Genomic DNA, 26,806 nt, shown 5'->3' with positions numbered 1-26,806 from the left:
CGCTATAACATTTTTAAATTTTTTTCCATAACGGCAAAATAAAAAGTACAAAGGTAATTAATTCTAAATTTAAGTCTGTCATTCTTTTTTATATGGCCGTTTTTGCACCGTTAGCCAATAATTATCCCATAAACAACGTGCAAGAAACGTATAATCCCGCTTTTCAAGGTTTTCCTAGAATAACAGTTAGAAATAATGTTTGTGATAGTAAAGGAAATGAAGATTTGCTGAAATATTGGAAGAGAACAAACTTTGGCCTTCCAAAAATAATTTAAGAAGACGACGATGCCTATAGTGAAATACTACCGGAGACAGCAGGGACGCAGAAAAACAAGTACTATTAATTTCAAGCAAAGAACCAATATAAGTTATTGAAAAATTTCGTAGATTATAATTTTATTTTAATAAGTATTGAAATAAAATATTGAATTTTTTTTCATCCATTAAAAATTTGCTTGTGTTTTTATATAAATTTTTATTTTAATTTAAAATTACCCCTAAGTATCGGTACCGCACCCTTAAGTACCCACCCTTAGGACCAGTAGGAGTACTAGTAGGGTACCGGTAAAGGACCCTTACCCCGTACCCTTAAATCCCCTTAAAAAGTATCCTTAGGGAACCCTCCCCTTACCCTTATCGTCCCCGTACCCTTAACCCTTAAGAACCAGTACCCTCCCCTTAGACAACCCTAAAGTAATTCATAAAAATAGAAAGAATTACAAGAAAATACAAGTGACTTCACACCATAACAAAAAATGGCCCATGTTTTTAAGATTTACCTAACATAGCCCATATTGTATATATTTTGAAGGGAAATTTTCATAAAACACTATCCTTTAGTAGTAATTAGCCATCTATAGATATCATTTGCTATATTACGGATTATAGATACATTTTCTGTGGTTATAAAATGTATTTGATGTATTTAAGCTATTGTTTCATGAATACAGTAGCAAAAATAGGCGTGAATCAGGGAAGTCCAGTTAATCAGTTGTTGTATTCGAGTGTATTCGACTGTATTCATGGAATAAAACATGGGATTACAGATGGACAGATTATTGTATTCAACTGTATTCGACTGTATTCACGACGTGAAATAGGAGATTACATTATTTTTAAAACGGAAAGTGAATCAATTAACATAATATACTCCTAATATAACTCAACAAACTCAATTATAACACACAAATTTTGTATTTTCAGTTAAAAAAAGATTCTCAACCGAAAAATACCCAACATCTAAATACATAAATTATATTAATTAAAAAAATATATGAATGCATTCATGACATATAGCGAGACAGTGAATACAATGAAATACATATAATATAGCGCGGATACATTGAAATACAATGAGAGAAAAAGACAGTGAATACAATAAAATACATAGAATACAACAAGATATATTAAATTACAATGGAAAAAAAAAAGACAATAAATACAATGAAATACATGAAAATACAGCGTGATAATGTTCTGCAATTGTAATTCTAACGTAAGGATGAAGAATCTGGCTCTCTCTTAAGGACGCTATCAAAGAGAAGTTCACAGTCCTTAATAATGTTCAATGGTTCGAAGTTCTTGAAGGCAAGCAAGGAAGATCTTCTGCAATTGTAATTGCATGGAAGGGTTTATGGTTTAATATTCCATATGGAGGAAGAAGAATCTATAGAGTCTTCAGCAATGACCGAAATTACACATCAGAAATCACAGCCTTGGAGTTTATCAAAATCAAAATTTTCCAAAAACAATCAAAATGTTGTTGCAGTCCTTGTAGGGTTGATTTTTAGGGTCGGAGGGTTTGATTTTGGATTCAGAAGTGAAAACGTACTGTAGGAATATGCCGTTGCAGTCGTCGGATGCGGGAGCCGGAGCAATTTCTGAAGTGGGCTTTGCACAAATCCGGTGGAAGGAGTAGGAGATCGAAAATTTTGATGGGATAGGGGAAGAGAATGGGATGTATCAAAGTAGAGAGAGAAAGAAAATAGTGTAACTGATTAGCGTATTTAGTGGCTTAGGGCTAGGAGGTAACCAAAATTAAATATTTTGCTATAAACTTTAAAAGGTATCTATAGAATATAATTTTTTTAAATGGTATTTATTTAAAATAAATAAGGTGTTAACCTTTGCTATAGGAGGGAAAAATTCCTATTTTGAAAGCACTAGAAAATTCAAAATCCGTGTTCTTACAACCATTGTTCTAAAAGCAATGGAGCTAAATTTGTGTTCTCACAACTATTGCTTTTACTCTCTCTTCTTCTAACATCTTCTACATAAGCTTCAAGGAGCCATATATTTTCTGCTTCTCCCCTTGTGTCACCTGGTTGCAATGTGAGAAATTGAAAAGTAGAAGTCCACCATTGAAGGTCATTCAAAGTTTTGCTTTCGAAAATAGGATTTTTTTTTTGAGTTTGTTAGTTGTCTGGATTGGGTGTTGTTCCAATTGATTGAAAATATCAAAAGGAGTTCAAAATTTAAATTTGAAGTTATTTGGAACAGATTTGAGTGCGATTTGAGTTAAATTTCAGAAAAGACGCAAGGAAGAAGATGAAGTCAGTTTTTTTGTATAATTATGTATAATCTTGTATAATAGTATATATGAGTGTATAAACACATCTTATCCACTATTATACACATTTATACAAGCATCTATAGACGAACTTCTTCCACAATTTTCAGTTGTAGTTCTTATTCAATACCAGTCCAAATCTCCATTAAATGACTTCAAATTTTATATACAATCTCCTTATACTATTTCTAACAAGTCTAAATAACACTTACTCCAAATTTTTCACAAAATCAAATATGGAATTTAAATCCACATTTTTAAGCTTGTTAAAAATCTAATTTTCATCATCCAGTTGGATTTGGTTTGTGGAACTAATATTTGAGTCATAGTTATTGATTCAAAAATTAATTTAAAAGCTTGAGCAATCTTTTTTAAAAAATAAATAGTAATTTCGAGAACTTATTAGAGTTGGATGTTGAATTTTAACCTATTATTTTTGGGCTAGTTGGTTGTAAATTAAAATATGGGCTATAAAATTGAAAAGTAGGGGGTCCAGTTGTTCTTATGTGAAATTTTTCCATAAAAATACACCCGCATGGGGGTTGAGGGACGATAAAAGAGACATTGAGGATCTGAATAGGTATAAAACGAACTATAGGGGTTAGTTATACAATATACGGAAAATTAGAGGAGATCTACGAATTAATTCAGAAACCTCCAAAATCAAACTTGATCGGCGGTGAGAAAAACGGAGACACAATCGATCGATTCAATGGATTCTCCATTTTCGCCGGCGATTCTCCTCTTCATCTTCCTTTTAGTTTCTTCTTCTCCAAATCCATCCGTAGGTATCGATGAGATCTCTACGGAACAAAGAGAAGAAGGCATCGTATCAATAGGACGGAGACATCTGATGAGCTTTAAAGAGACGCCTATTGGTACAAATATCACTTACGATTGTTCTCCGTCTGGTCCTTGTGTTCCTTGTACTTATTCCGAAAAGGTTTTGCTATTTTTCCTTTTTCAATTTGATAATTTTGATGATTATTTCATTTTCTAGCCTAATGCATGTATTGTTTAGTTACCTGATGCGTGTTTGTTTATAGAGTTATATGATCAACTAGCTCGGAGAGTTTCAGTTTGGCTTTTTAACTGCAGTATTCCTCGCGATCAATAGAGTAATTTAAAATTCTTAGTGCTTATATAGAGATTATTGCTACGGTTGTGAGTTGCTTATAACAAGTTTATTTGTGTTAATTTTCTGCTTAAAAAGGTTGTTTGTATTGATGATTAAATGCCAATTTCCTATCTCAGGACCATGACATAGATGCTTGTTTGACTCATGGAGTTTAAGAAAGAGCAAAACTTAAATCATTTCGAAGTATAGAACATTGTAATTCTATTTGGTTTGGCAGCAAAATATTATGTGAGATAGTTAGCTATCAAATTGTTGGAAGTAAACTGGAGCACTTATTGAACTGTATTGGGAGAACTGAGAAGGGGAATGGCAATTGGTTATAGTCTCAAGTAACAAAAGTGAACGAAAGTGATGTTAAAATAAGGTTTGTTTAGATTAGATTTTTTAGTAGATTTGTGATGTTTCCCTATGTTCTTTCCTGTAGAATGATGAAAAGTATAGGTGCAGTGAAACTGGATATCGTATCCCATTCAAGTGTGTAGAGATTAAAGCTAGTTCAAAGGAAGTGAACAGCAATAAAGGAAATAAGAACCGATCTGCTCTGGAGGACACTTATGCTGCAGTAAGGCTACATGTGATGAAGCATAATGGTCAAGCTCTTACCTCCTCGGTAAGAGAAAGAAATTTGCTGGATGATTCATCCACGTCAAAGAGTGGATCGCATGCTTATGTAACTTATAGGAGCTGTGTTCTTTCTGTTAATGAAGAGAAGCTGTCAGTACTTGGTTTTGAGGTAAGTACATGCTATTTCTGCTTTACAAAAATGCCTTGTGGTGAACCATCAAATTCACATTCTGCAACCAGTGACTTTGGAAGTCTGGAAGGTTCTAACATGTCAGGCATATAGAGTTGTTCGCTTTTTCTTCCAATTTAGTTGGTTCTTTTAGTATTCAGAGTTCATTTTAGTGCTAGCCAAGAGCGAAGCATGAAATAGGATGAACCAAATGATGTGAGAACCATATATGATAATCTTGTTTTGATAATTTTTGCCTGGGAAAGCTGTAAGCGCTGTGTCATCTTGAACTGCTACAATGTACAGAAATATGTGAAAACCAAATAAGTGTTTAAGGATGAAAGTTAGTAGGGTATTGACAAAAAAGAAAAAGGTGCAAGTTACTGAGGTATTGAGAAGTAAGAGATACTTTATTTTGTTATGGAAAACCACTCAATTTACTAGGAGGACTTTGAAAGGAAGCAAAGGAGACCCAGGGCATTTCATTTCTATAATGTGAAAAAGTAAAACTAGGTAAAACCCTGGTTAAGCTAATGGAAGCAGAGGGACATATAGCAATTTTGAAACTTCAAACAAATGGTTAAATATCTGTATTCATCAAATGGAGAGAATATTATGAGGGCTTATTCTCCCTAATTCTTGTAGAGTTCCTATTGGATTGTCATGGGTAGTCAAGAGATAAATCCAGGTTGAAGTTCTGTTATCCAAGAGATCCTATTATTTTCTGCCTCCAATTCACAGTCATGTCCAGTGTGGAAAGGATCCCTTCTATCTAAAACCTAAAGCATAAAAGACTACTGGTTATACCAAGGCCTTTCAAAGATTTCTTTTGTTGCGAAGGTAAATTTTATTGATAAAACAACATTAAGACTGTTCTGACTATGTTCGAGATGCATTCACAAGTTCAATTGTTGTTCGCTATTATATAAAGAGCCAGTGAAGTCTAAGGAGGTCTTTGTCAGCACTTCATTAGTTCTATTATGGTAAACCATCAACCGTGAATGTTTTTGGGAACAATGTCTCCAATGAAAAGATTTTGTCCTGCCATGATTACTTGCTGTTAGTGTGTCATTCTAATAGTTTCAGTTTCTTAGCTTTTCTCGACTGATCCAGTCATCTAATTTTGAAAACTTCCTGGATTTCTTTCTCCTGAATGAAATAATATGAACTATTTCCTTGGTGTGTAGAGTTACCACCAGGTACTGTGGGAGATAGCAGGTACCCGGTGAAATAGTCTAGGTGCGAGCAAGTTGGCGCAGACACTACTGCTAACAATTAAAAAATTATATGAACCATTTTGCAGGCTTGCCTTAGAAGTATTGGCTGCTCATATAGTGCATAGGGATATTTGAGTTGCGTGGTGTTATTCTTTTTGGACATGGAAATTCTTTAGGCGTAGTCAACCCAATTGGAAGATCATATCATTTTGTCATGGACCTTAACATGGTAGTTGCCGCTGCACCATTCTGTTTTCATACCCTCTTCACCAGCAACCAAACTGAAATTCTAAAACTTTCACAGTTAGCTGATGCACACAAAGTTTCAGTATAGTCTTTGACCCACACAACTTGTCTCTGAAGGAGACCCGTTTGTGGAATAGTTCTCTGAAAAAGCCTCACAGTTTGATTGGAAGAACAAGCTATTTCTGATTCTGTAAATGCATTGGAATTAATTGGGAATGTCTGATTCTTATTTTGAGTGGTTTAATTGGATCTTTATTCTGTAGGTGCTTATGCTGGGCTTGCTGATTGTCAGTGGTTCAACAATATACTTCAGGAAAAGGCGAGCAGCTGCTGCACCTGGTGCTGGACCAGTTAGACTTCCAAATAATTCTCGATTTTGACTAAAAATCTGTAAATTCGCAGCTTAGGGATTCCATTTTTTCGTATCCTTTTTTTTTTTTTTACTGTTTGGTCGGAGGTTGCACTCCTAATTGATTTGCTGTTAAACATGTTTGAATCAGTGTAAAATGTTGTAATTCATTCTATCATTTTATAGTTAGAAGAAAATAGAGATTTCATAGTTCCTCTATATCTGTACTTGTGCCTTTGCTATACATAAAGTATGAAGAGTAACTCTGGACAGGGTAGAAGGTGATCATATCCTGTTGTACTGTATATTCTTTTGAACCTTTCAAATTACAGGATTCTCTGTACATAATCTCTTCTTTCGGATGTGCATGGTTGGCGGCAGAATTTAAAAATCATTCAAATTCATCTTTTTTTGTCTCTCATATAGTTGAGACAAGAATTTTACTTTTACGGAGAATAGAACAATGTCTTGGCACCTAAATCCAATTTAGCACATTCCATGTGCTTTGAAGTTATAAGTATTGTTGCACCAAAAAATAAAAGTTATAAGTATTGCACTTTGCAGGTTACTAGTAGTCATCGATAGAGAACATGATTTTGCACCATCATAGTGCAGACCAAAGAGGCACTAATAGAGTTCGCACTCCTATCAGGCACTATAAAACATCGGACTGAAGAAGAGCGTGAGCACAAACCTCCAGCTTTACAAAATTTTGATATTTTTAGTAACTTATTTAATATTGGTAAAAACGTGTTTCACTATTTGAAATTTATTTTTTGCTTGAAAAACGTGTTTAGGAACTTTTCAAGTCTTACATTATTTAGAACTCTTGATTAATCTAAAGCTTACACCGTGGGTTATCATAAGAGAGATAGCAATCAATTGGGAAGTTACGACTTTCTCAAGTAACTAAAATGATGTAAAGACCCAAAGATACAAACGCACACCTAAAGCTACTACTTCATTTCCTTATAAAGACCAAATTCTGACCAAATATAAATCAATGAAAAAGCTGTTAGTAATAGCAGAACAATTAATTTGATATAACCATCTACCAATTCGGGTGCCAGGAGCCATTGACAAGGGACTTGGGATAGAAAAGAGAACCTGCTTTCTACGATAAACTTCAAATACAGACCACAATGTGCCATGTTATTGCTGCTTCTTTGAATCTTTTTCAAAAAAAATATACACAACAAGACACTAAGGCGCTTTGTCAAAACTGTGGTGGATCTCTGGTGCGCATGTTCAAAGCCAGCAGCATAGTAAACTCCAAACAAAAGAATGGCGATGATAATAATCCTCAAATAACTCCTTTCAAGACACATCTACAGGGATACGATATAGGTGGGCTACAATCAGCTCAAGTATTTGGATCACAAGAAGTAGTCTGGAGTCTTCCTTGTAGTGTCAGGCTCAATTTGCCGTGGAGCTGGGTCAAACTGAAGGAAATTTTGCTCCATATTTTCACCTATTTCTAGAATTGCAGCCATATTACCACACCGGTAACAATAGTTTGGAGCGCTAAATACCGTTACAACATTCTTATCCTGCCAAAAAGCAACCAATATCATGTTAATAGTACAATTTAATACCTTAAAGACAAGTTCACTTAAATGAACAAAAGCGGGAGATATTTCCCTCAGAGGTGCGGAAGAAACTGTTCGGATTATATCCACAGACCTGACACCAATTAAAACCTTCCATGACAAGCTGATGGGCTCTAGATATCAGTGTGAGACCATTGGTGTGGTTGAACTGAGAAGCTATATCCTGTCCAAATGTGTAACCAGCCCCTCGGGGTGATATTCCCCACCCACAGCGATCATCGGGATCAGACCACAGGAGATCACACATTGGCCCTTCATGTGGCACCTAACGACCATAAAAAAGAGGCATAAATGATAGGATCAGTAACATTGGCATTAAGATGATAATAATAATCATGAAACATCTGAAATAATCGCAGCCACTAGTGCAAGTAGGAAAGGAGCAACTGAAAGATAGTAAAGTGATTCTAGTATATTGCCTTCTCTAGATCCAAGAACTGGAAAAGTAGATTGCATTAACTGGTGAATGGAATATACTACAAGCCTCTATGTTACATACACGAAACATTGTCAAACCTATCCAACAACACATTTAGAAAAAAATGGAACTCTTTCGACTAATGATAATAGAAACACAGAATTCTCTTCCTCCTCAATTCTTGATTAGTTTGGTTCTGAATTTATAATCTTGCTGGAAAAAAATGGATGTAACCCACATAAGACAGCCTGTTGTGCCATAATGATCAATTTTGTGAGGTAAATAGGTGATTACGTTGATACATGGTGTCAAATAGAGAGAGGAGGAAGAGCAGGAAGTGACAAAATATAAAGCAGACTAGTTTGACATATCATGAACATGTAAAAGCTTGAAGAAAACAACTATTATTATACCTCTTGTATACGATCCAGTGCTCGGATGTTATCGAGGGTATCAAGGGATGGTGAGAGTCCTCCATGCAAACAGAATATCTACAAATTTCTCAAAATTAGGCATATAAAACTTGCCAACAGTTCTATCAGCACTGTTAGAGCTCAAACCTGACTCTCTATGAGTGCCGTCAATGGTAGATAATCAAAAAGATCAGTGAAATGCTTCCAAACATTAGCATTTCCATACTTCCTCAAGCATTCATCATAAAACCCATACCTAGCAGGAAAGGACATCTGTCAATTACTACAAAAATGACTCTGAACCTGCAGTCATATTTTATGCAGTGAAAAACAAGTAGGGCAGCTGATCAGGAATAGCATAGATGATCCCTCCCTGCAAGACTTCCCATAGATATACTTTATTTAAAAAAAGAAAAACTGCATACAGATATCTTCACTGATAAGTAAACATACTTAAATATCTATCTAATAGTTCTAGAGCAAAGTTGTTGAAGTGAACCTAGTGCACTGCAGAGCGCTCTAAAGCACAAGGTATGTAATCTCCAAGTGTGACTCAAGTTATAAACGCTAATATTTGGTTAAAACATAACTCAAGACATGCGCAAGAAGACACTTTCTAAAGATCCTTATTAAAAAAAAACACTTTCTAAAGATCTAGCAACTTAACATTCAAGCTTCTAGTATGACATCATTGTCCAACTACTCAGTTACGAAATCCTCCTCTTGAATATGATTACTAAGTTTGTCCATGCAAAGAGTTTCATGACTTTTTGAGAGCAGGTGCGGGTGGTATACATGAAGGCCGGAGTGTTCTCAACCAAAATCTTCACAAAGACCATGTAAACGATTTTGCATATATAAAAGCACTCGCCATGACAAATTATAACAGTTCTCAGACCCAGTGATATCACATTTTTTCGAAATTTTTGGGACTACTACATATTGTGACTGTGAGTAACAAATTTATGGTCTCATTCAATAAGTAGAGGAACATAAAATCATATTTATCCTCATTACAACTCCAAAATGAGAAGGAAACATCTGCTGGAACATCCTCATCTTCATTGTCCCAGATTTCTCGTTAATGCACAACTTCAACAACTTCAAACTCAGTGTAATCCCACAAGTGGGGTCTAGACTCTAGGGAGGATAATGCGTACGCAAACCTTACCTCTATCTTGTGAAGGTCGGGAGGCTATTTCCGATAGACCCGATCCTTGCATATAAAAAAATAATGCGATAAAAAATTATCTTTGCTTGAATTTAGAAGGTATATTGACTCAGATGGAGTCAGCAAATTAATGGGATGGGTTATGCATATACTCATTTTATGGCGAAAATCATATTTTATTTAGTACACTATTACATCATTTGTTCACTTTATTATTTGCACATGACATACATATTTTTAAATATTTATTTAACATTCAGATTCAAATTTAAAAATCTTATCAATTACATAAATTGCTAGGAATAACTTTTTTTTTTTAAAGACAGGATTCTAAGATCCTATTTATCCTTATCCAATAATAATATATCTACCTAGATAATCATACAAAAAATTAACTTAAAAAGGAGCAATTAAAAATTGGAGATCAAACTTATTTGTCTACATACAACTCTTTTTTTTTTCCTTATGTATTGCTTATTTGATGAAATCTTATAGCTTTCAATTGGATCTTGGGTTATAAATATTGGTATTATATTTTTACTTAACTGAATTTTTAAGAGTACTATTTATATACGTATATAAATCAGATCAATATAATTAAATTTTATATATTATCAGTAGTAGGTAAAAATCATCAAACTTTCCTCAGGTGTTTCAATAGGTATAAAGTTCTAATACCTGACCTCCAGGGAAAGAGGGTGAAGAAATGGAAAGAAGAGTTGCATTGAGTATGCTGAACAGAAGCATCACATTCAATTACACACCCATTGCTTTTGTGCAATAGGAGAAGACATAAATCAAGAAAGGACATTTGAGCCACAGAAGCGAAAATTTCAGGTTGCTACCCTTACTGGCTCACGCAGACCCAAGGAGAGAGAAGCAAAGAGGAGATTAAACTAACCACTAGCAGAAAGTCGAATAACATAATCCACCAAACTGGACAAATTTTGAAAGAAAAAAGTAGCATGTACGAACATACTAGGCCAGTGAAACACTAAGGGGTCGTTTGGTATGAGGTATAAGTAGATATAGTGTTGGTATAAAAATTTAATACCACCTTAATACTTTATTTGGTTAGCAAACCTGGTATAAGTTATCCCGGGATTAAAATTAGTATCGGGATAACTTATACCTTGTAGGGGATGGGGTAATTAGTGCCGGGATAACTTATACCTTCTTCTTAGAAATTATGCAATTGTCATTTTTAATACAACATACCAAACAATGGATAAAAAACAATCCAAGCATAAGCCGTATTGTAACCAAACGACCCCTAAGTGTAAGAAACACATAAAAGTGTCATGCACCAAGCAGCATAAATGAAACAATCACCAAATATAAAGAGATGGTAATTCTTCTACATACTTAGGCAGCATTGCATATTAAGTTCTTCTAAATTCTTTTAATCGGAGAAATAGCAGTTTAGCTAGATTAAGAAATATAAGAGCAATGCAGAAACCTTTTTAATTTTATAAAAGCATCGCATAAACATAAAATTCCCACTGCCATACATAAACCAGATTATTTAAAAAATGACAAAGAATAATCCTTGAATATCACCTGTTGAGAAAGACACATCATCTTGAAAAAACCTCATTTACGCACTTTAATGATGAATAAATATTAAGGACTCACACTTGAGTGATCTGACGGCTTTCGTGGTTTCCCCTAAGAATTGTGATTCTATCTCTGTAACGGACCTTCAGGGCAACCAATAGCGTGACAGTCTCAACGGAATAGTATCCACGGTCTGCATTTGTTAGGCAATTATTAATGACAAACAATGAATGCTAATGTACTCAACCAACAAGGAAACTGATAATACTAGTTAACGCTTAACATACAGAGAAGTAAACTGAAAGATAAGAAAAGGAATCCATCAAAGAAACAGTAAAAAGGTAATAAAAAGGGAAAAATGTAATCTGTCATTGCAGTTTATGGAGTGAGACCTACATAACAAAATCTACCTTAGATGAAAAAAGTATTAGAAAGACAAAAGAAACCCTCAAAAGCCTTTATCTACCATCATGTCATAAGGAAAACGTGTGAGTCATTTAAAATGGAAAACAGTTACTAATTTTATGGAACCCGTTGATAGAACACTTCCTTTTTGGTAGAGCTATATACAGAAAACAAACAATGATGAGTAGGGAAAAATCTACACCGCTCAAGTGCCCACTTGACATCTGTGCACCAAATTTTTGACATGCATAGGAAGAAGTAGCTTTCTGTATGGGGAGAACTTCTTCTAACAAAAGAACATATTTAGAAAGCAAAACTCAAACAAAAAATCCATGACATGTAATTACTTGTAGCATCTTTGTCCACAATGTATGACTCAGGCACAAAATCTAGCACCGAGCACTGGTTTTCCAGATGCTTCCCACTCTTACTAAGAATAAGCTTGTGAAAGGACAAGAATCAGTGTGTCTGACAGTTGTCAAGTCGTCGTATTTGTAAGATAAAGTGACACCATAACTCCAAATCAATTTTGGTCACTCGTCCGCCCCAGAGGCTTGGTCTAATGATAAGAGCACAACAATGATGTGCTCATGTCACAGATGTAAACCTCGTTGCAGATAAAAATGTGGTATTTACGTGGAGAAGGGTAGAAGGACAAATCCATTATCCATCGAGTTTTGAACCGTGCGCCACTGGCCCTAAAAAATTTCTCTATTAAAAAATAAAATAAAATTGGTCACTCGTCTTATTGGATGGCCAAATTATTTTGTTCCTTAATCAGCATCCTGCAACTCTTAGGAGGATGTTTCCACATGTACGTTTTTACCAATTTGTCATCTTAGGCACCAAGAAAATTACCAAATTAAGTACTCCCACGTTTGGCTCCAAAATATTATATCAATTCCATGAAGTTACTTTGTCATATTCCAACCACCAAGCACACTAGAAATCCACATCACAACAGCACTTCATCATTATCGAGTATAAACAATGATTAGATCAAAATAAAGCTTGCCATTTGTTCGACACATCATAGTAAAACTGCCAATAAATGAACAGCAAATCATATATCATCCTTATCAAGAATGATTGAGAAATAAAATCTCGAATAACGGCAAATTACAAAACAACAACCATAAAGTTGTTACTTCACGGCACCCTTACATTCGGCAGAACCACGCGCACACAACGATTGGAGCTAAAAGTTACACTTCACATTCTACTTAGTACACAAAACAGCACAACCTCTATCATCCTTCAAGTGCTGCTCACATTAGCAGTAGCATTCTTACTTATTCTGTTTTTGGTTTCCCATCCAGTGTCTGGTATCCGCTTTCGGACTAACAATCCGGTTTTTTCGTCCCACGTAAGGCCCATTAAAGGAGGAAGCACTCACTACTAGGATATTTCCATACCCAGAGCTCAAATTCAAGACTGCCTGTAGCATTCTATTTCTACTTCCTATTTATGTCAAAAATAATTCATTGCACGCAGAGAAAGTTAACACAAAAACCAAGATATCATGTGCAAATTTCTAATTTAACAGAATGTATCTACCAAATCCAACCTAGATTTTACATTTTCAAAAAAACAATCGTTAGAATCCATAAATGTATAACCTGATTACCAAAACTCACCAACATAATCGCCCATGAAGAGGTAATTAGTATCAGGAGCGTTGCCGCCGATTCGAAAAAGCTCAATGAGATCATAGAACTGTCCGTGAATATCACCGCACACCGTTACCGGACATTTCACCGGTTGTACATTCCATTCCTCCACGAGTATCGCCCTCGCTTGATCACACAGCGTCTTCACCTCCGCCTCTGATAAGGGCTTGCACTCCATCAATTGCTCGATCTGCCGATCTACATCCGCGTGCGACGGCATTTTTTTCCCGTCAAACACAAATTTCCTTCTACAATCGCCGATCTAGCTATTTTTCGCTGCTTCAATCGTCAGATCGAAAATCCAACTGCTATATAATTCGCCAATTGAATCGAACGTTTTTACGGCCGACGATTAAAGTCAAGCAGAAAAAAGTTGTTCGAAATTCAAAATTTTCAAAAAGTTGAACCTCGATAAAGCAACTAGGGTTTCAATCTCTGGAACATCTAATGCCTCCGATATTTGTCTCCATTCATGCGAAGCTATTAAGCTGTCTCTCTCTCTCCTACGTGAAAATTGCAGCATAAATGAGAGGAAAAATGTTTTCACAAATAAAATAATACGTGCGTTAATAAATCGAGAAATATATTGTGATGTGTGTTTGTTTGTCTCTTTTAAAATAAAAAAAAATTACTGTTCGTCTCTCCATGTATGTTCGTATCTCTTAACTAATAACATTTCTCATTTACAGCTGGTTTGGATCGCTGTAGTGTTGCATGAATATAACGTTTGATATATTATATCATTTGTCATACTTTCATGACGTAATGCACCAACAATATGAAAAACAAAACGGACAATATTACTAAGGGGTCGTTTGGTAGAATGTATTAGATAAAATAATGCATGCATTAGCTTTGTGTATTAATAATACCTTGTTTGGTAGACATTTTGAACCTATGCATTAGTTATACATCCTATTTGATATTATCCTATTCATAACTAATGCATAGAAAACAATGGTATTAGAAATGCAATGGGTTTTAATGCATGCATTAGCTTAGTTAAAGACAAAATTGGTCTTCAAAATTTATGCTTGATTAAAATATGCTAGTTAATATATTAATGCAAGTATAAAATAATCCAAACAGTGAGAAATAAAATTATATCTCTAGTAAATAAATAAATACTTAGCATATTTCCCTTTTTATAAATAAATATTTGGTTCTATATTACAATATAGATAGACAAATCAAATAATTTTTTTAAAACTTTTTCATATAAAAATATTTCTCAACATATGTTTCTTTTAAAAAGTTAGAGTGATGGACTGGTTTTGAGGGCATTTTTTAAACAAACAATTCTTTTAGAAATTGTGCAATGTTTTAATACATCAAACCAAATAATGGATAAGAAATATGTCAGCATAACTAATACCAGCATTACGAATACACCCTATTCAGCATTATTCTTATGCACCATACCAAACGATCCCTAAGAAAAAATAGGATACATAGTAGAATTATTACATAAAAGAATAAAGGATAAAATGTTATTATTTAATAATAAGGAAGGTCAAGATAATTAAAAAAAAGTAAGATAACAACGAAAAAATTACACGGGGCGCCCTATTTGGTCGCCCCCATTTACCTATACCTATTTTTTTTTAAAGTTTTAACTTGTACCCACTTTTTAAACAACTTCAGCCCCCTTTCTCCTCCTTCGTTTTCTTCTTCTTCTTTTTTCTGCTGTTGTTGGTGCTGCTATGAATATACAGTAATACAGATATATGTTGAATCCTGATGACTCGTATATCAAGTTCATGAGGGTTTTATGAAGCTTCTCAATCTCTCTTTCTTCTTGTTTTTGCTTTCTGTATTGTACCACAGCTGCTAGACATTTTGCTTCTTCAGTAGATATTAGAGGCAATTGGATCAATGGAGCACTATTTGATTCTTCTTTGATTCTTTTGTGTGTAGAACTGAGAGTGTCGAAGTGATTGTCCGTGAAGCGGGTAGGAATGTGTGAAAAATATGAGGGAAATCTATGCTGCATTACTAGTTTACTGTTAAATGAAATGATGTTATCTATGCATCTGCTACTATAGCTCAAAATAACAATCATACTTAGCATTCCAAAAATTGCTCAACTCACATTTTTGGTTTTCTAGAAACTGAAACTGATCAACTGGGGAGACATCGTTGTCTTAAAATTTTCACTTTTTATAAAAACTTTAACATTAAATAAACTAAAGTTTTTACAAATGAGCTAAATAATTTCAGCATTTCTGCTGAAGTTTTTTAAAAAGCTTATCCACGACAAAAATACTTCAGCTTATTTAGTGCAATTACAAACAAAAACTTCAGCAAATAGAGAACAAAACTTCAGCTACTATGCTTAAGTTCAGCAATTACAAACAAAAACTTCAGCACACTTGGTTCAACACACTTACTACTTCAGGCCCGTCTACTAGAATGCTGAAGTTTTGCGTGATTGCCTTTGCTACTTCAGCCCCGTATGCTGAAGTTACGCGAAAAAGCGGGTACGCTTGCAATTTTTTCCCCAAAGCGGGCACAAGTTAAAATGTGACCCAAAAAGCGGGTATAAATACAAATCCCCCAATAACGACGCCACCACACCAAATCTATAGTTCTATAAAGTAGCACTTTTCTTCATTACGTAACAACAGATTTAATGATACGATACAATAAAATTTAAGTAAAATCAAAACAAACATTATATGTAAAGTAACAATACAATAGGTAACAACCATTCAAACAAGCGGTTAAACAGTTCAATTAAAATATTATTATTACTTGTCAAACATTCTTTTTCCGCGCGCTAAATGCCTTTAAATGACCAAAATTCAGGTGTTTGGACGATGGATCCGCAAACTTCAAATTTTTCAAGTGAAGTCAATTTTAATTATAGATCATCCATCAATAAATTTTGCTCTAAGATCTTCATTTTGTAGTATTATTTCAACAACGTTTTTAAGCAAAAGTTTGTCTAACAACTTATATTATCTCTCGATCTGAGAAATTTACCTGGAATACAAACATTTAAAGAGTTATTTATAAAAAAAATACAACTACTTTAAGAAATTACATTTTATACAATTTATTACAGTTTTTTAACTTTCTAATTAGATTATATACCTCTTTAATATCCCTTAAATATCTCATTTTTATAAGAACTGTCATTAAATTGCATAATTTTCTCCTAAAACTACTCCCACTTAAAAGTTAGGGATTGCTTTTACATAGTGTGATTTTTTTTTCCGTCGCAGGAGCAAATCTAACTAGTATTACCACTCACTTATTATTAATAGAGATTTTTATATTCCTATACCATATAGGAAACCTTATTACCCTCAATGTTTAAGGTTTGATATAATTACATTTAGTATATCAAATTACCAATTCTATACCATAGTATTTTTTAAGGGTACAATTAATGCAGCGTATATCCCTCCTTAATTCAAGGTACCGTATATCCCACCCCTCCCACGTTTCTCTCTCCCAAACCACTATAATTAATCAAATCGTTCAGATATTTCTCTATTTCCTGTGCCCTCAACACATTATTCTGAGCAGTGCAAAATGTCAACCTCTCTGTAGTCTCTTCAATTTTAGCCACAATGGTTCTGTTGGCAGCTTGTAATTTGCTGACTTCCTTTGTCAATTCTTGTACAAGATTTTGTTTCTTCATCCTAGATCGCCTTGCAGATTCCCTATTTGAAATCATTCTTTTCCTTTTCTTTTCACAAATTTGTGTTTTTAATATCCCAATTTGCTGACATTTTTTTCTTCTCTGTTTCCTTCAGTATTTTTATGTTGTTTTGGTTTCAATAAAAAATTGGGACTCAAGAATAAAATCAAGATCAATTCCCATTCAATTGTAGCTTAATTGGTATTTTTGACATAATTATTTTTTTGCAGAAGATTTTCTAGAAGTTTTAGTCGTTTTGGATTTGTGAAAATAGAAAATAATGCATCTACAATCAGAATACAAATAATCTACAATTTATCTACAAAATATTTACAAACTGGGTACATTGAATTTTAATATCCTAATTCCCATTCAATTGTAGCTTACTTAGTATTTTCGACATAATTACGTTTTTTGCAGAAGATTTTCTATAAGTTTTAGTCGCTTTGGATTAGTGAAAATAGAAAATAATGCATCTACAATTAGAATACAAATAATCTACAATTTATCTATAAAATATCTGCAAACTGGGTACATTGAATTTTAATATCCAATTTCCATTTCAATTGTAGCATAATTGGCATTTTCGACATAATTGCGTTTTTTGCAGAAGATTTGTAGAAGTTTGGTCGTTTTTGATTTGTGAAAATAGAAAACAAAGCCTCTACAATTAGAATACAAATAATCTATAATTTATCTACAAAATATCTACAAACTGGGTATATTGAATTTAATATCCCAATTCTCATTCGATTGTAGTTTAATTGGAATTTTCGACATAATTGCGTTTTTTGCAAAAGATTTGTAGAAGTTTAGTCGTTTTTGATTTGTCAAAACAGAAAATAAAGCATCTACAATCATAATACAAATAATCTACAATTTATCTACAAAATATCTACAAACTGGGTATATTGAATTTTAATATCCCAATTCTCATTTCAATTATAGTTTAATTGGGATTTTCGACTAGACATAATCTTAAAGATTCATTATAGTATTCTCAATTATAGATTGAGGGAAATATGCTAGAAAGCTATATCAACTACTTTGTCGCGTGTGAAAACTATTAGATTTGTCAACTTATTATTTTTCATGTAAAAAAATATAACGATATTTGCAGCTACAAGTTTAAGTGAGACTATAAGCAGAAAGATTAGGTGAAGTAGAAAATGCATAGATATTTGCTTAGTTTCTTCGTTTTGTGGGATTTGTTTCTTTGTTAGGTGAACTAGAAAATGCAGAGATATTTGCTTGCTTAGAAAATGCAGAGATATTTGCTTAGATATCTAAATAAGGAATTTTAATGCTACAATGATTCCTTATTTAATGAAATATCTGGAAGAATATTTACTTCCATAATTGTAGTGCGCCTAAATAGGAATATCTTGAAGAATATTTAGTTCCAGATTTGTAGCGCGCCTAGTTAGGAAGGAATCAACTCCTAATAATTAGTGTTTAATGAATGGTATAATATTTGTAGAATAACTGTGAACATGGCGGTAAATATGAAATTATGCACATTTTTGATAATAAGATTTCATATATGGTATAGGAATGTAAAAATCTCTTATTAATCTTTCACATTGAGTTAACATTTGATGTGTCAATAAATGTTCCCCATTTCCCCGCTCCGAGCAATTAGGAAAGTTTTATAATGTTTCCAACGCTATTTTGATCCCCAAAAAAGGAATCTAGCTTGATCTTTGGTGTATCAAGTTATAAGAAGAGTATTTAAGTTATACCATTTATATGAATGGCATGTAGTATAAATATACTTCATACTAAATATATAGTATATTTGATATAATATATGTGATATATTAGTAGAAATATAGAAGGAAAATCTTTTATACATTAAGTATATATAAGATATATTACTCTAAATGTTAATTTTATACATTATATGTATATAAGTAATATATGTAACATAATTTATTCATAGACGTATATTATATCAAATATATAACATTAATATATTATTATTGTTGGCCCAAGAACAAGTGAAATTTTTAAGAATGACAAATGAACTCAGTCATGGACCAGGTCCATCTTGTGAAGCACAATCATGATCAACCTATACATGTGAAGTGCACGTAAAGGAGATAAATCATACTGATCAAGCAACAATATCTCCTGATCTGATCGAAAAGGTTGCATATTGGATAAGGGGAGAAAGTCTCCTTATATGAAGAGAACACAATCCAGGATAAAGATAGTGTTGGAGTATGAGATCTTCAAGGACTCAACTACGATAGAAGATCAGCAATTGAATCCCAATCAAACTCTGGTTACTAACCTATTAAATGATAGTGATTGTTCTCTTTTACATGTATTGCACAAACACAAAAGTTAAACTAAATTGAGAGCAAAAGAGCAAGGCGATTTTGCAAGAAATTTATGTGAGATTTGAGTGTGCATTCCTGCAGCTACTTGAACGAGATAGAAGAACCAGTTCCATTGTGTCTTTCTTTTATTCTAGTTCAATTGTAGTAGGTGGTTTAAAGTTGTACCTTTCAGCTTTCATAGAAATAATTGTATTAGGTACTTAGAGTGTTCAAGTTATAACTAACTTAAAGTTGTCGCAACAATTGAGGTTGTGTGCTACAACGGGATTAGAGTTAATCCTTAGATTTACAAGGAGTTTTGTAAATGCTGTTTTGGCTCAGTGATTTTAGTGGAAGTTTGGGAAAATCCTACTGAGTAGTAGGACGTGGTTTTTTCACCTTTTGAGCCAGGTGTTTTCCACGTAAAAATCTCTATGTTCTTTATTTTATGTACTTATTATTTCGCAAACAGAAGTAGTTAGAACACCTAGAAGAACCAGGTTCTTCTAGAGCGAAAATTGGGTACCACACAAATCATCCCCCCTCTTGTGTGATATTGACGATTAGAACATCAATTGGTATCAGAGCGGGTTATCCTTGAAGGGGTTAACACCTTAGGAAAAGATCAAAATGAGTGCACCACCTGGGAACTGGAAAGGGCAATCCACTTCTAGGCCTCCACTTTTCAATGGTCAGTACTATTCTTGGTGGAAGAACAGGATGAAGGATCACATTATAGGATAAGACTATGAACTCTGGGACATAGTCACTGATGGTCCTCTAGCAACTACAAAGAAAAATGCTGAAGGAGTGGATGTGCCAAAGACAAGAGCTGACTACACTGCTGAAGACTTGAAGAAATGGGAGAAGAATGTCAAGGCCAAGAAATGACTTGTGTGTGGACTGGGTCTAGATGAGTACAGTAGAATTCAAACCTATACCACTGCTAAGGAAATTTGGGACACTCTGCAAGTGGCTCATGAAGGAACACCTCAAGTGAAGAGGTCCAGAGGAATACTGTTTTATTCTCAATATGAGAATTTCACCATGAAGGAAGGAGAAACCATCCAAGAGATGTATACAAGGTTCACCACACTGACAAATGAACTTAAGTCTCTTGAAAGGATTATTCTTGAAGAAGACAAAGTTGAGAAGATTTTGACAAGGGTTCTGCCAATCTTTTGGGAAAGCAAAATCACTGCTATTCAGGAATCAAAGAATATTGCTACCCTCAAGCTGGATGAACTAATTGGAAACCTCACTACCTATGAACTGAGAAGGCAAACCTTGAAAATAGATGCACTCAAGAAGGAAAGAAGTCTGGCTCTCAGAATTACTGAAGGTTCAGATTTGGAGGATGATGAAATGGCTATGATCACAAGAGATTTCAAAAAGTATCTAATGAGAGGAAAGGGTTCTTCAAGAGGTACAACCTTCAACAAACCAAGGGCTCCTGAGAAACAGACCAATGAGGGTTGCTACAAATGTGGTAAGACTGATCACATGATCAAGAATTGTCCTCAATGGGAAATTGTGGAAGAAGGAAAAGGCTGAACGAAGGAATAGGAAGAAGGAACAGACTCAACCAAAAAGGAACAAAGGATCAACAAAGGCTATGATTGCTACCTGGGGAGAAACATCAGATGAGGACTCAGAAGATGAAGCTGGAGATGAACAAGCACTTATGGCCATCGGAGAATCAGATGATGAGTCTGAGATAATTAACAATGAGAAGGAAGATCTGTCTAGGGAATGTGTGATCCTAAAAGCTAAGTGCAAAAATCTAGAGTCTAGGGCTAATGAGAGTGAAAGCAAAAATGCTGAGTTGAAGAACCAGGTTCTTAAACTTGACACTAGTGTCCTAGAACTTAGGTCTGAGAACTTAAAACTGAAACTAGGAACAAGAAAGAAGAAAGCTGATCACACACATCTCACCCTAGAAGAAAACTTAGGAAAAATGAAGGATGAGCAGATAAGAGCATTAAAAGAAGATCTAGGGAAGGTAAAACATGAACTAAATAGAACTTGCAAATGGAACAAGGCTTCTGATGCACTTTCCTGGCTATAAGAACATCACAGTAGCAACAAAAGAGGAATTGGCTATGGGACTCAAGCACCTAAATGGGATCCTAAAAGCAAGTACCTCACTCTTCCTGAGAACAAAATCTGCACATACTGTGGCAAGACTTGCCATTACAAAAATGAATATAATGCAAAAAAAAAAGCCAGTTAAAAGTATAAAGCTTTTGTTCAAGAAAAAAATAGGCTGCCTGGGTGGGCTAAAAGGAATTTGATTTATCCCTTTGCCTGTAGAAAGGGACCCAAACTAGTGTGGGTTCCTAAGACTAACCCCTGATTTCTTTTTGCAGGTCCAAGTGAAGGGAAGTAGCCAAATATGGTACATGGATAGTGGCTGCTCAAAACATATGACTGGAAGCAAGAACCAGTTCCTTTCACTTAAAGACTTAAAGAGAGGTAACGTCTCCTTTGGAAATGGGAAGAAAGGTGAGATTATTGGGGTTGGAAAGGTAGGTAAGACAGACTCTCACTCCATTGAAAATGTCTACTTGATAGATGACTTGAAATATAACCTGATCAGTGTGTCACAACTGTGTGACAGAGCTAACCTTGTAGCATTCACCTCTACCAAATGCTTTGTGATTAATCTTACCACTGATAAGATTATTTTGCAGGGAAAAAGAGTTAACAATATTTACATTGTAGATTGTCTACTCTCTTAGAAAATGAACATACCTGCCTAAGTGTGCTGGATAATGATCCCCTCCTGTGGCACAAAAGACTTGGTCATGCCAGTCTGAATCAGCTAAACAAATTAGTCTCTAAGGACTTGGTGATAGGGTTACCTAACATCAAGTTCAAGGAAGACAAAGTTTGTGAGGCCTGTGCAAGGGGGAAACAGGTAAGATCATCCTTCAAAAGCAAGAAAATGGTAAGCACAACCAAGTCGTTGGAACTGGTCCATATGGATCTCTGTGGTCCAATGAGAACCATGAACAGATGTAAATAAATATGTAATGGTACTTGTTGATGATTATTCTAGATTTACTTGGGTACTATTTCTAACATCTAAAGATGAATCATTTGACATGTTTACTGCTTTTGTTAGAAAAACCCAGAAATAATTAGGAAATCAACTTGCATCCATTATGTCTGATCATGGAATTGAATTTGAAAATGCTAAGTTTGCTGAATTCTGTAATGAAAATGGTATAGATCATAACTTCTCTGCCCCTAGGACTCCTCAACAAAATGGAGTAGTTGAAAGAAAGAACATGACTCTTGACGACATGGCTAGGAGTATGCTTCTTTCTAGTAAACTGCCCTATAGCTTCTAGGCAGAGGCTGTAAACACTGCATGTTACATTATCAATGGATGCATGACTAGACCTCTTGTAGAGAAGACTCCCTATGAGTTACTTAAAGGGAGAAAACCAAATATATCCTATCTTAGGGCATTTGGATGCAAGTGCTTTGTGCACAATAATGGACAAGACTCCCTAGGTAAGTTTGACCCCAGAAGTGATGAGGGAGTATTCTTCATATAGCAAAGCATATAAAGTGTTCAATAAAAGAACTTTGTGTGTAGAAGAAAGTGTGCATGCAGTATTTGATAAAACTAACATTCTTTCTGAGAGACAGGAACATGAAGATGAAGCTATTGGATTGGTAAAGGATTTGACTGAAGCCTCAGCACAAGTCAAAGTGGCACCAAAAGAAGGAACATGTGATGGAACAAGTTCTTCCATTCAGGGAAACCTGACAGGGGGAACTAGTCAAAGAGGAATTGAAATAAATCCCCTAAAAAAACCTATTCATGACCCTGTTCCTCAGCAACAGAACATGGGAGAAGCATCTAGTAGAAACCAGTTGGTTGTGAAACCTCACAAGTATCAAAGTTCTCATCCTATTGAGAACATTATCACTGATCCAACATCTGGAGTCAAAACTAGATCACAATTAAAGAATCTGTGTGCTTTTGATGCCTTTTTTATCTCTTATTGAACCTAAAAATATTGTTGAGGTTTTGCAGGATGCAGATTGGGTGAATGCAGTGAAAGATGAACTCAATCAGTTCGAAAGGATTCAAGTTTGGCATCTAGTTCCAAGACCCAAGAACAGATCAGTTATTAGTACAAAATGGGTCTTCAGAAACAAACTTGATGAAGATGGAACAATTACAAGAAACAAGGCATGACTGGTGGTCCAAGGTTACAACCAAGAGGATGACATAGATTATGATGAGACTTTTACTTCAGTTGCAAGACTAGAGGCAATAAGACTCCTCATAGCCTTTGCAGCACACATGGAATTCACTCTTCATCAGATGGATGTCAAAAGTGTCTTCCTGAATGGCTACCTGAAAGAAGAAGTGTTTGTGAAACAACCTCCAAGGTTTGAGAGCAAGGAATGTCCTGAGCATGTGTACAAATTAGACAAGGCTCTCTATGGACTCAAGCAGACTCCAAGAGCATGGTATGAACAACTGTCCAAATTTCTACTTGAACATGGCTACAAAAGAGGTAAAATTGACAGTACCTTATTCCTAATAAAAAAAGGTAAGGATCTCCTTGTGGTACAAATATATGTTGATGACATAATATTTGGGGCCACCACTGATAAGCTAAGTAAGGATTTTGCAAAACTAATGGGGAGTGAGTTTGAAATGAGTATGATGGGTGAGCTTAAATTCTTCTTAGGCTTACAGATCAAATAAAGTCCTAATGGAACAATGATCCATCAACAGAAGTATGCAAAAGAGCTTATCAAAAAGTTTAAATGGAAGAATCAAAAGAAATAGACACGCACATTGCAACTGCCACTAAATTAGACATTGATGAACCTGGTTCATCAGTTGATCAAAAGTTGTATATGGGTATGATTGGTTCACTCTTGTATCTTACTACCAGTAGACCTGACATTGTTTTCAGTGTAGGGCTTTGTGCTCGCTTTCAGGATAATCCTAAAGAGTCTCACTTGACTGCTATCAAGAGGATACTAATATATTTGAAAGACACCACTGATCTGTGTCTTTGGTATCCTAAAGGTAGTAATTTCAATCTAGTAGGATATGCTGAAGCTGATTATGCAGGTTTCCTTGTGGATAGAAAAAGCACCTCAGGTATGGCTCACTTTCTTGGTTCATGTCTTGTATCATGGGCCACTAAAAAGCAAAATTCAGTGGCTTTATCCGCTGTTGAGGCTGAATATGTTGCTGTTGCATCTTGTTGTACTCAATTTCTATGGATCAAACAGTAGCTGATAGATTTTGGGATTGACGTTGGTTGCATTCCTATATTCTGTGATAACACTAGTGCCATAAGTATGACAAAGAACCATGTTCATCATAAGAGGACTAAGCACATATAAGTTAGACACCACTTTTTGAGAGATAACTATGAGAAAGGATTGATCTCCATAGAATTCTGTGCTACTGATAAACAAATTGCTGACATCTTCACTAAAGCACTGAGTAGAGAAAACTTTGAGAGGAACAGGTTGAAATTAGGGATGATTAAGATTACCTAACAGGTCTAGCTCAGGATGCACAATGAAAAAAAATAGAATTTTTTTTGGCTAGGAATTCTAATCATGTGTAAATATCTAGATTAATTCTTACTCAGCTTCATACTTTAATTAGTATACTCCTGTGATATGTGTTAATATGACTCACTGATCTTTTACAAAATTTTTACTATTATGGCATTTGAGGCATGTTCAAGAGAGTTCTAAATGAAGAACCTGGTTCATCAGTATGGGTTCATATGAAAGTTCAGGTATGTTTTCTATACTCTGCACAATTAAAAAGATTGATAATTCAATCATGGGCAGAAGTCCTATACTTGTCAAATTCCTAGAAAATTCTATCTGTTAGCATTGAACCAGTTCCGTCCATCTAGAACTCTAAACTGTAATTTTTGCCTAATATCTAGGGAAGCCAAATAGATCATTCAAAATCTGGAATTTCAGGTTGATTAGACTCCTATTTGACCACTACAAAAGGCTGCCGTTACTTATTAAATGTGGAATTCACTTTAAATACACATCAATTCTACAGCCTTCATCATAGCTCCAAACCGTCAAAAACTCATCTTCACTATCACCTGCCCTCTTTTCTAAAATTTTCAAACTCTTTCAAGAAATCGACAATCATGTCTAACCCACAAGAAAATCCTGGAACTCTTCCACCACCACCTCTCTCAAATTCATCCTCATCTACTCCCTCAGTGTATCCCCAAAACCTAGACTACGAAGGCAAAAAATGCTTGCTCGAAAGACTGTAGCATCTGGGGCTTTGAGAAAGACTTTAAATGAAAGGTTGAAAGCAAGCCAAATGAAAGAAAGCCAAGCTCCAAATTCCAACTCCAGCTCTGAGTCTGAATCATATCAATCAGCGACTGAGGGGGAAGGACATGAGTCTTCTGACTCTGAGAAGACTCAGGAATTTCCTACTGAGGTAAGTTCATCAGTGATTAAAAACTTAGAGACTAGGTTTATTCTGGTTGGACCAATTAGGGGTGTTGAATTGCCCGAGAAATGTAGGAGTGGAGGTAAAAAGAATTATGAAAAAAAAAAGAGAGAGGGTGCATGTGTTAAAGAGAGGGGAATTGGGAATAGTGTAGTACCTGCTATTTGTGGGGTTGAACATGAAAGGGTAGAAGCGAGTGGCCTGAAGTCAGGGGGAAGTGGTTCTGGACAAGCTGCTGAGGGGTTGGTTCATCTGAGCAACAGAGAGATGAACCTGTTTCATCTACTGAAGAAACCTTGGCTGATCTACTGAAAAAGGTTGGGGCAAGCTATGAACCAAAGAAACGCAGAACTACCACAACAAAAGCCCCAAATGTTCCCAAGCCTTCCAAGAAAAAAAAAGCTTCATCCCCTACACCTACTGCCTCTTCAGTGCCTAGGGGTAGAGCCACAAGAAGCAGGGTAAAACAGAGTGAAACTGATCTACAAAAAGCCTTAGAAGAAAGTAAGAAAAAGAAAATAGATAAGGGAAAGGGAAAGATTGCAGAATCCACAGAGGCAGTTGAGGAAGAGGAGATAGAACTGGTCCATCAAGAAAGGGGTACAACAGTGGAGGTTCCTACACCCCAAAACTAAAAAGCCCAAGACTTCCTCCAAGAAGTCTTCCTCTGTGCCTATGGCTGCTGAACCCACACTAGCCAAGAGGACAAGATCTGTAGTAAAAGCTAAACAAACAAAAGTTTCTGATGATGATGACTGGGTGGAGAAGAAGAAGAAAATGATTCTGAGAAGGAACAGGACAAGCTTGTCATTTTTGGCAGAATAAAGATTTTAAAAGGTAGATTGTTGAA

The 26,806-nt window shown here is 35.0% G+C and overlaps 2 protein-coding genes across 2 annotated transcripts; one reads left to right on the top strand and one right to left on the bottom strand.

Moving 5' to 3' along the window:
* Positions 1 to 3,213: 3,213 nt before the first annotated feature.
* Positions 3,214 to 6,471, top strand: LOC104245202 (uncharacterized). The gene is made up of 3 exons (XM_009800773.2): positions 3,214 to 3,512; positions 4,132 to 4,440; positions 6,167 to 6,471. The coding sequence occupies exons 1-3, from the start codon at positions 3,282 to 3,284 to the stop codon at positions 6,281 to 6,283; spliced, it is 657 nt and encodes a 218-aa protein (XP_009799075.1). The 5' UTR covers positions 3,214 to 3,281; the 3' UTR covers positions 6,284 to 6,471.
* A 764-nt stretch (positions 6,472 to 7,235) lies between these two features.
* On the bottom strand, positions 7,236 to 14,205 carry LOC104245203 (serine/threonine-protein phosphatase PP2A-2 catalytic subunit). Its single transcript, XM_009800774.2, has 6 exons — positions 13,464 to 14,205; positions 11,500 to 11,614; positions 8,841 to 8,949; positions 8,694 to 8,771; positions 7,936 to 8,127; positions 7,236 to 7,802 (listed from the first exon to the last, which is right to left on the bottom strand). The coding sequence occupies exons 1-6, from the start codon at positions 13,714 to 13,716 to the stop codon at positions 7,629 to 7,631; spliced, it is 921 nt and encodes a 306-aa protein (XP_009799076.1). The 5' UTR covers positions 13,717 to 14,205; the 3' UTR covers positions 7,236 to 7,628.
* Between the last annotated feature and the right edge of the window lie 12,601 nt (positions 14,206 to 26,806).

The sequence above is a fragment of the Nicotiana sylvestris genome, chromosome 10 (assembly GCF_000393655.2).
Source record: "Nicotiana sylvestris chromosome 10, ASM39365v2, whole genome shotgun sequence".
Taxonomy (NCBI): Eukaryota; Viridiplantae; Streptophyta; class Magnoliopsida; order Solanales; family Solanaceae; genus Nicotiana; species Nicotiana sylvestris.
This window is presented reverse-complemented; position numbering and strand designations above follow the sequence as displayed.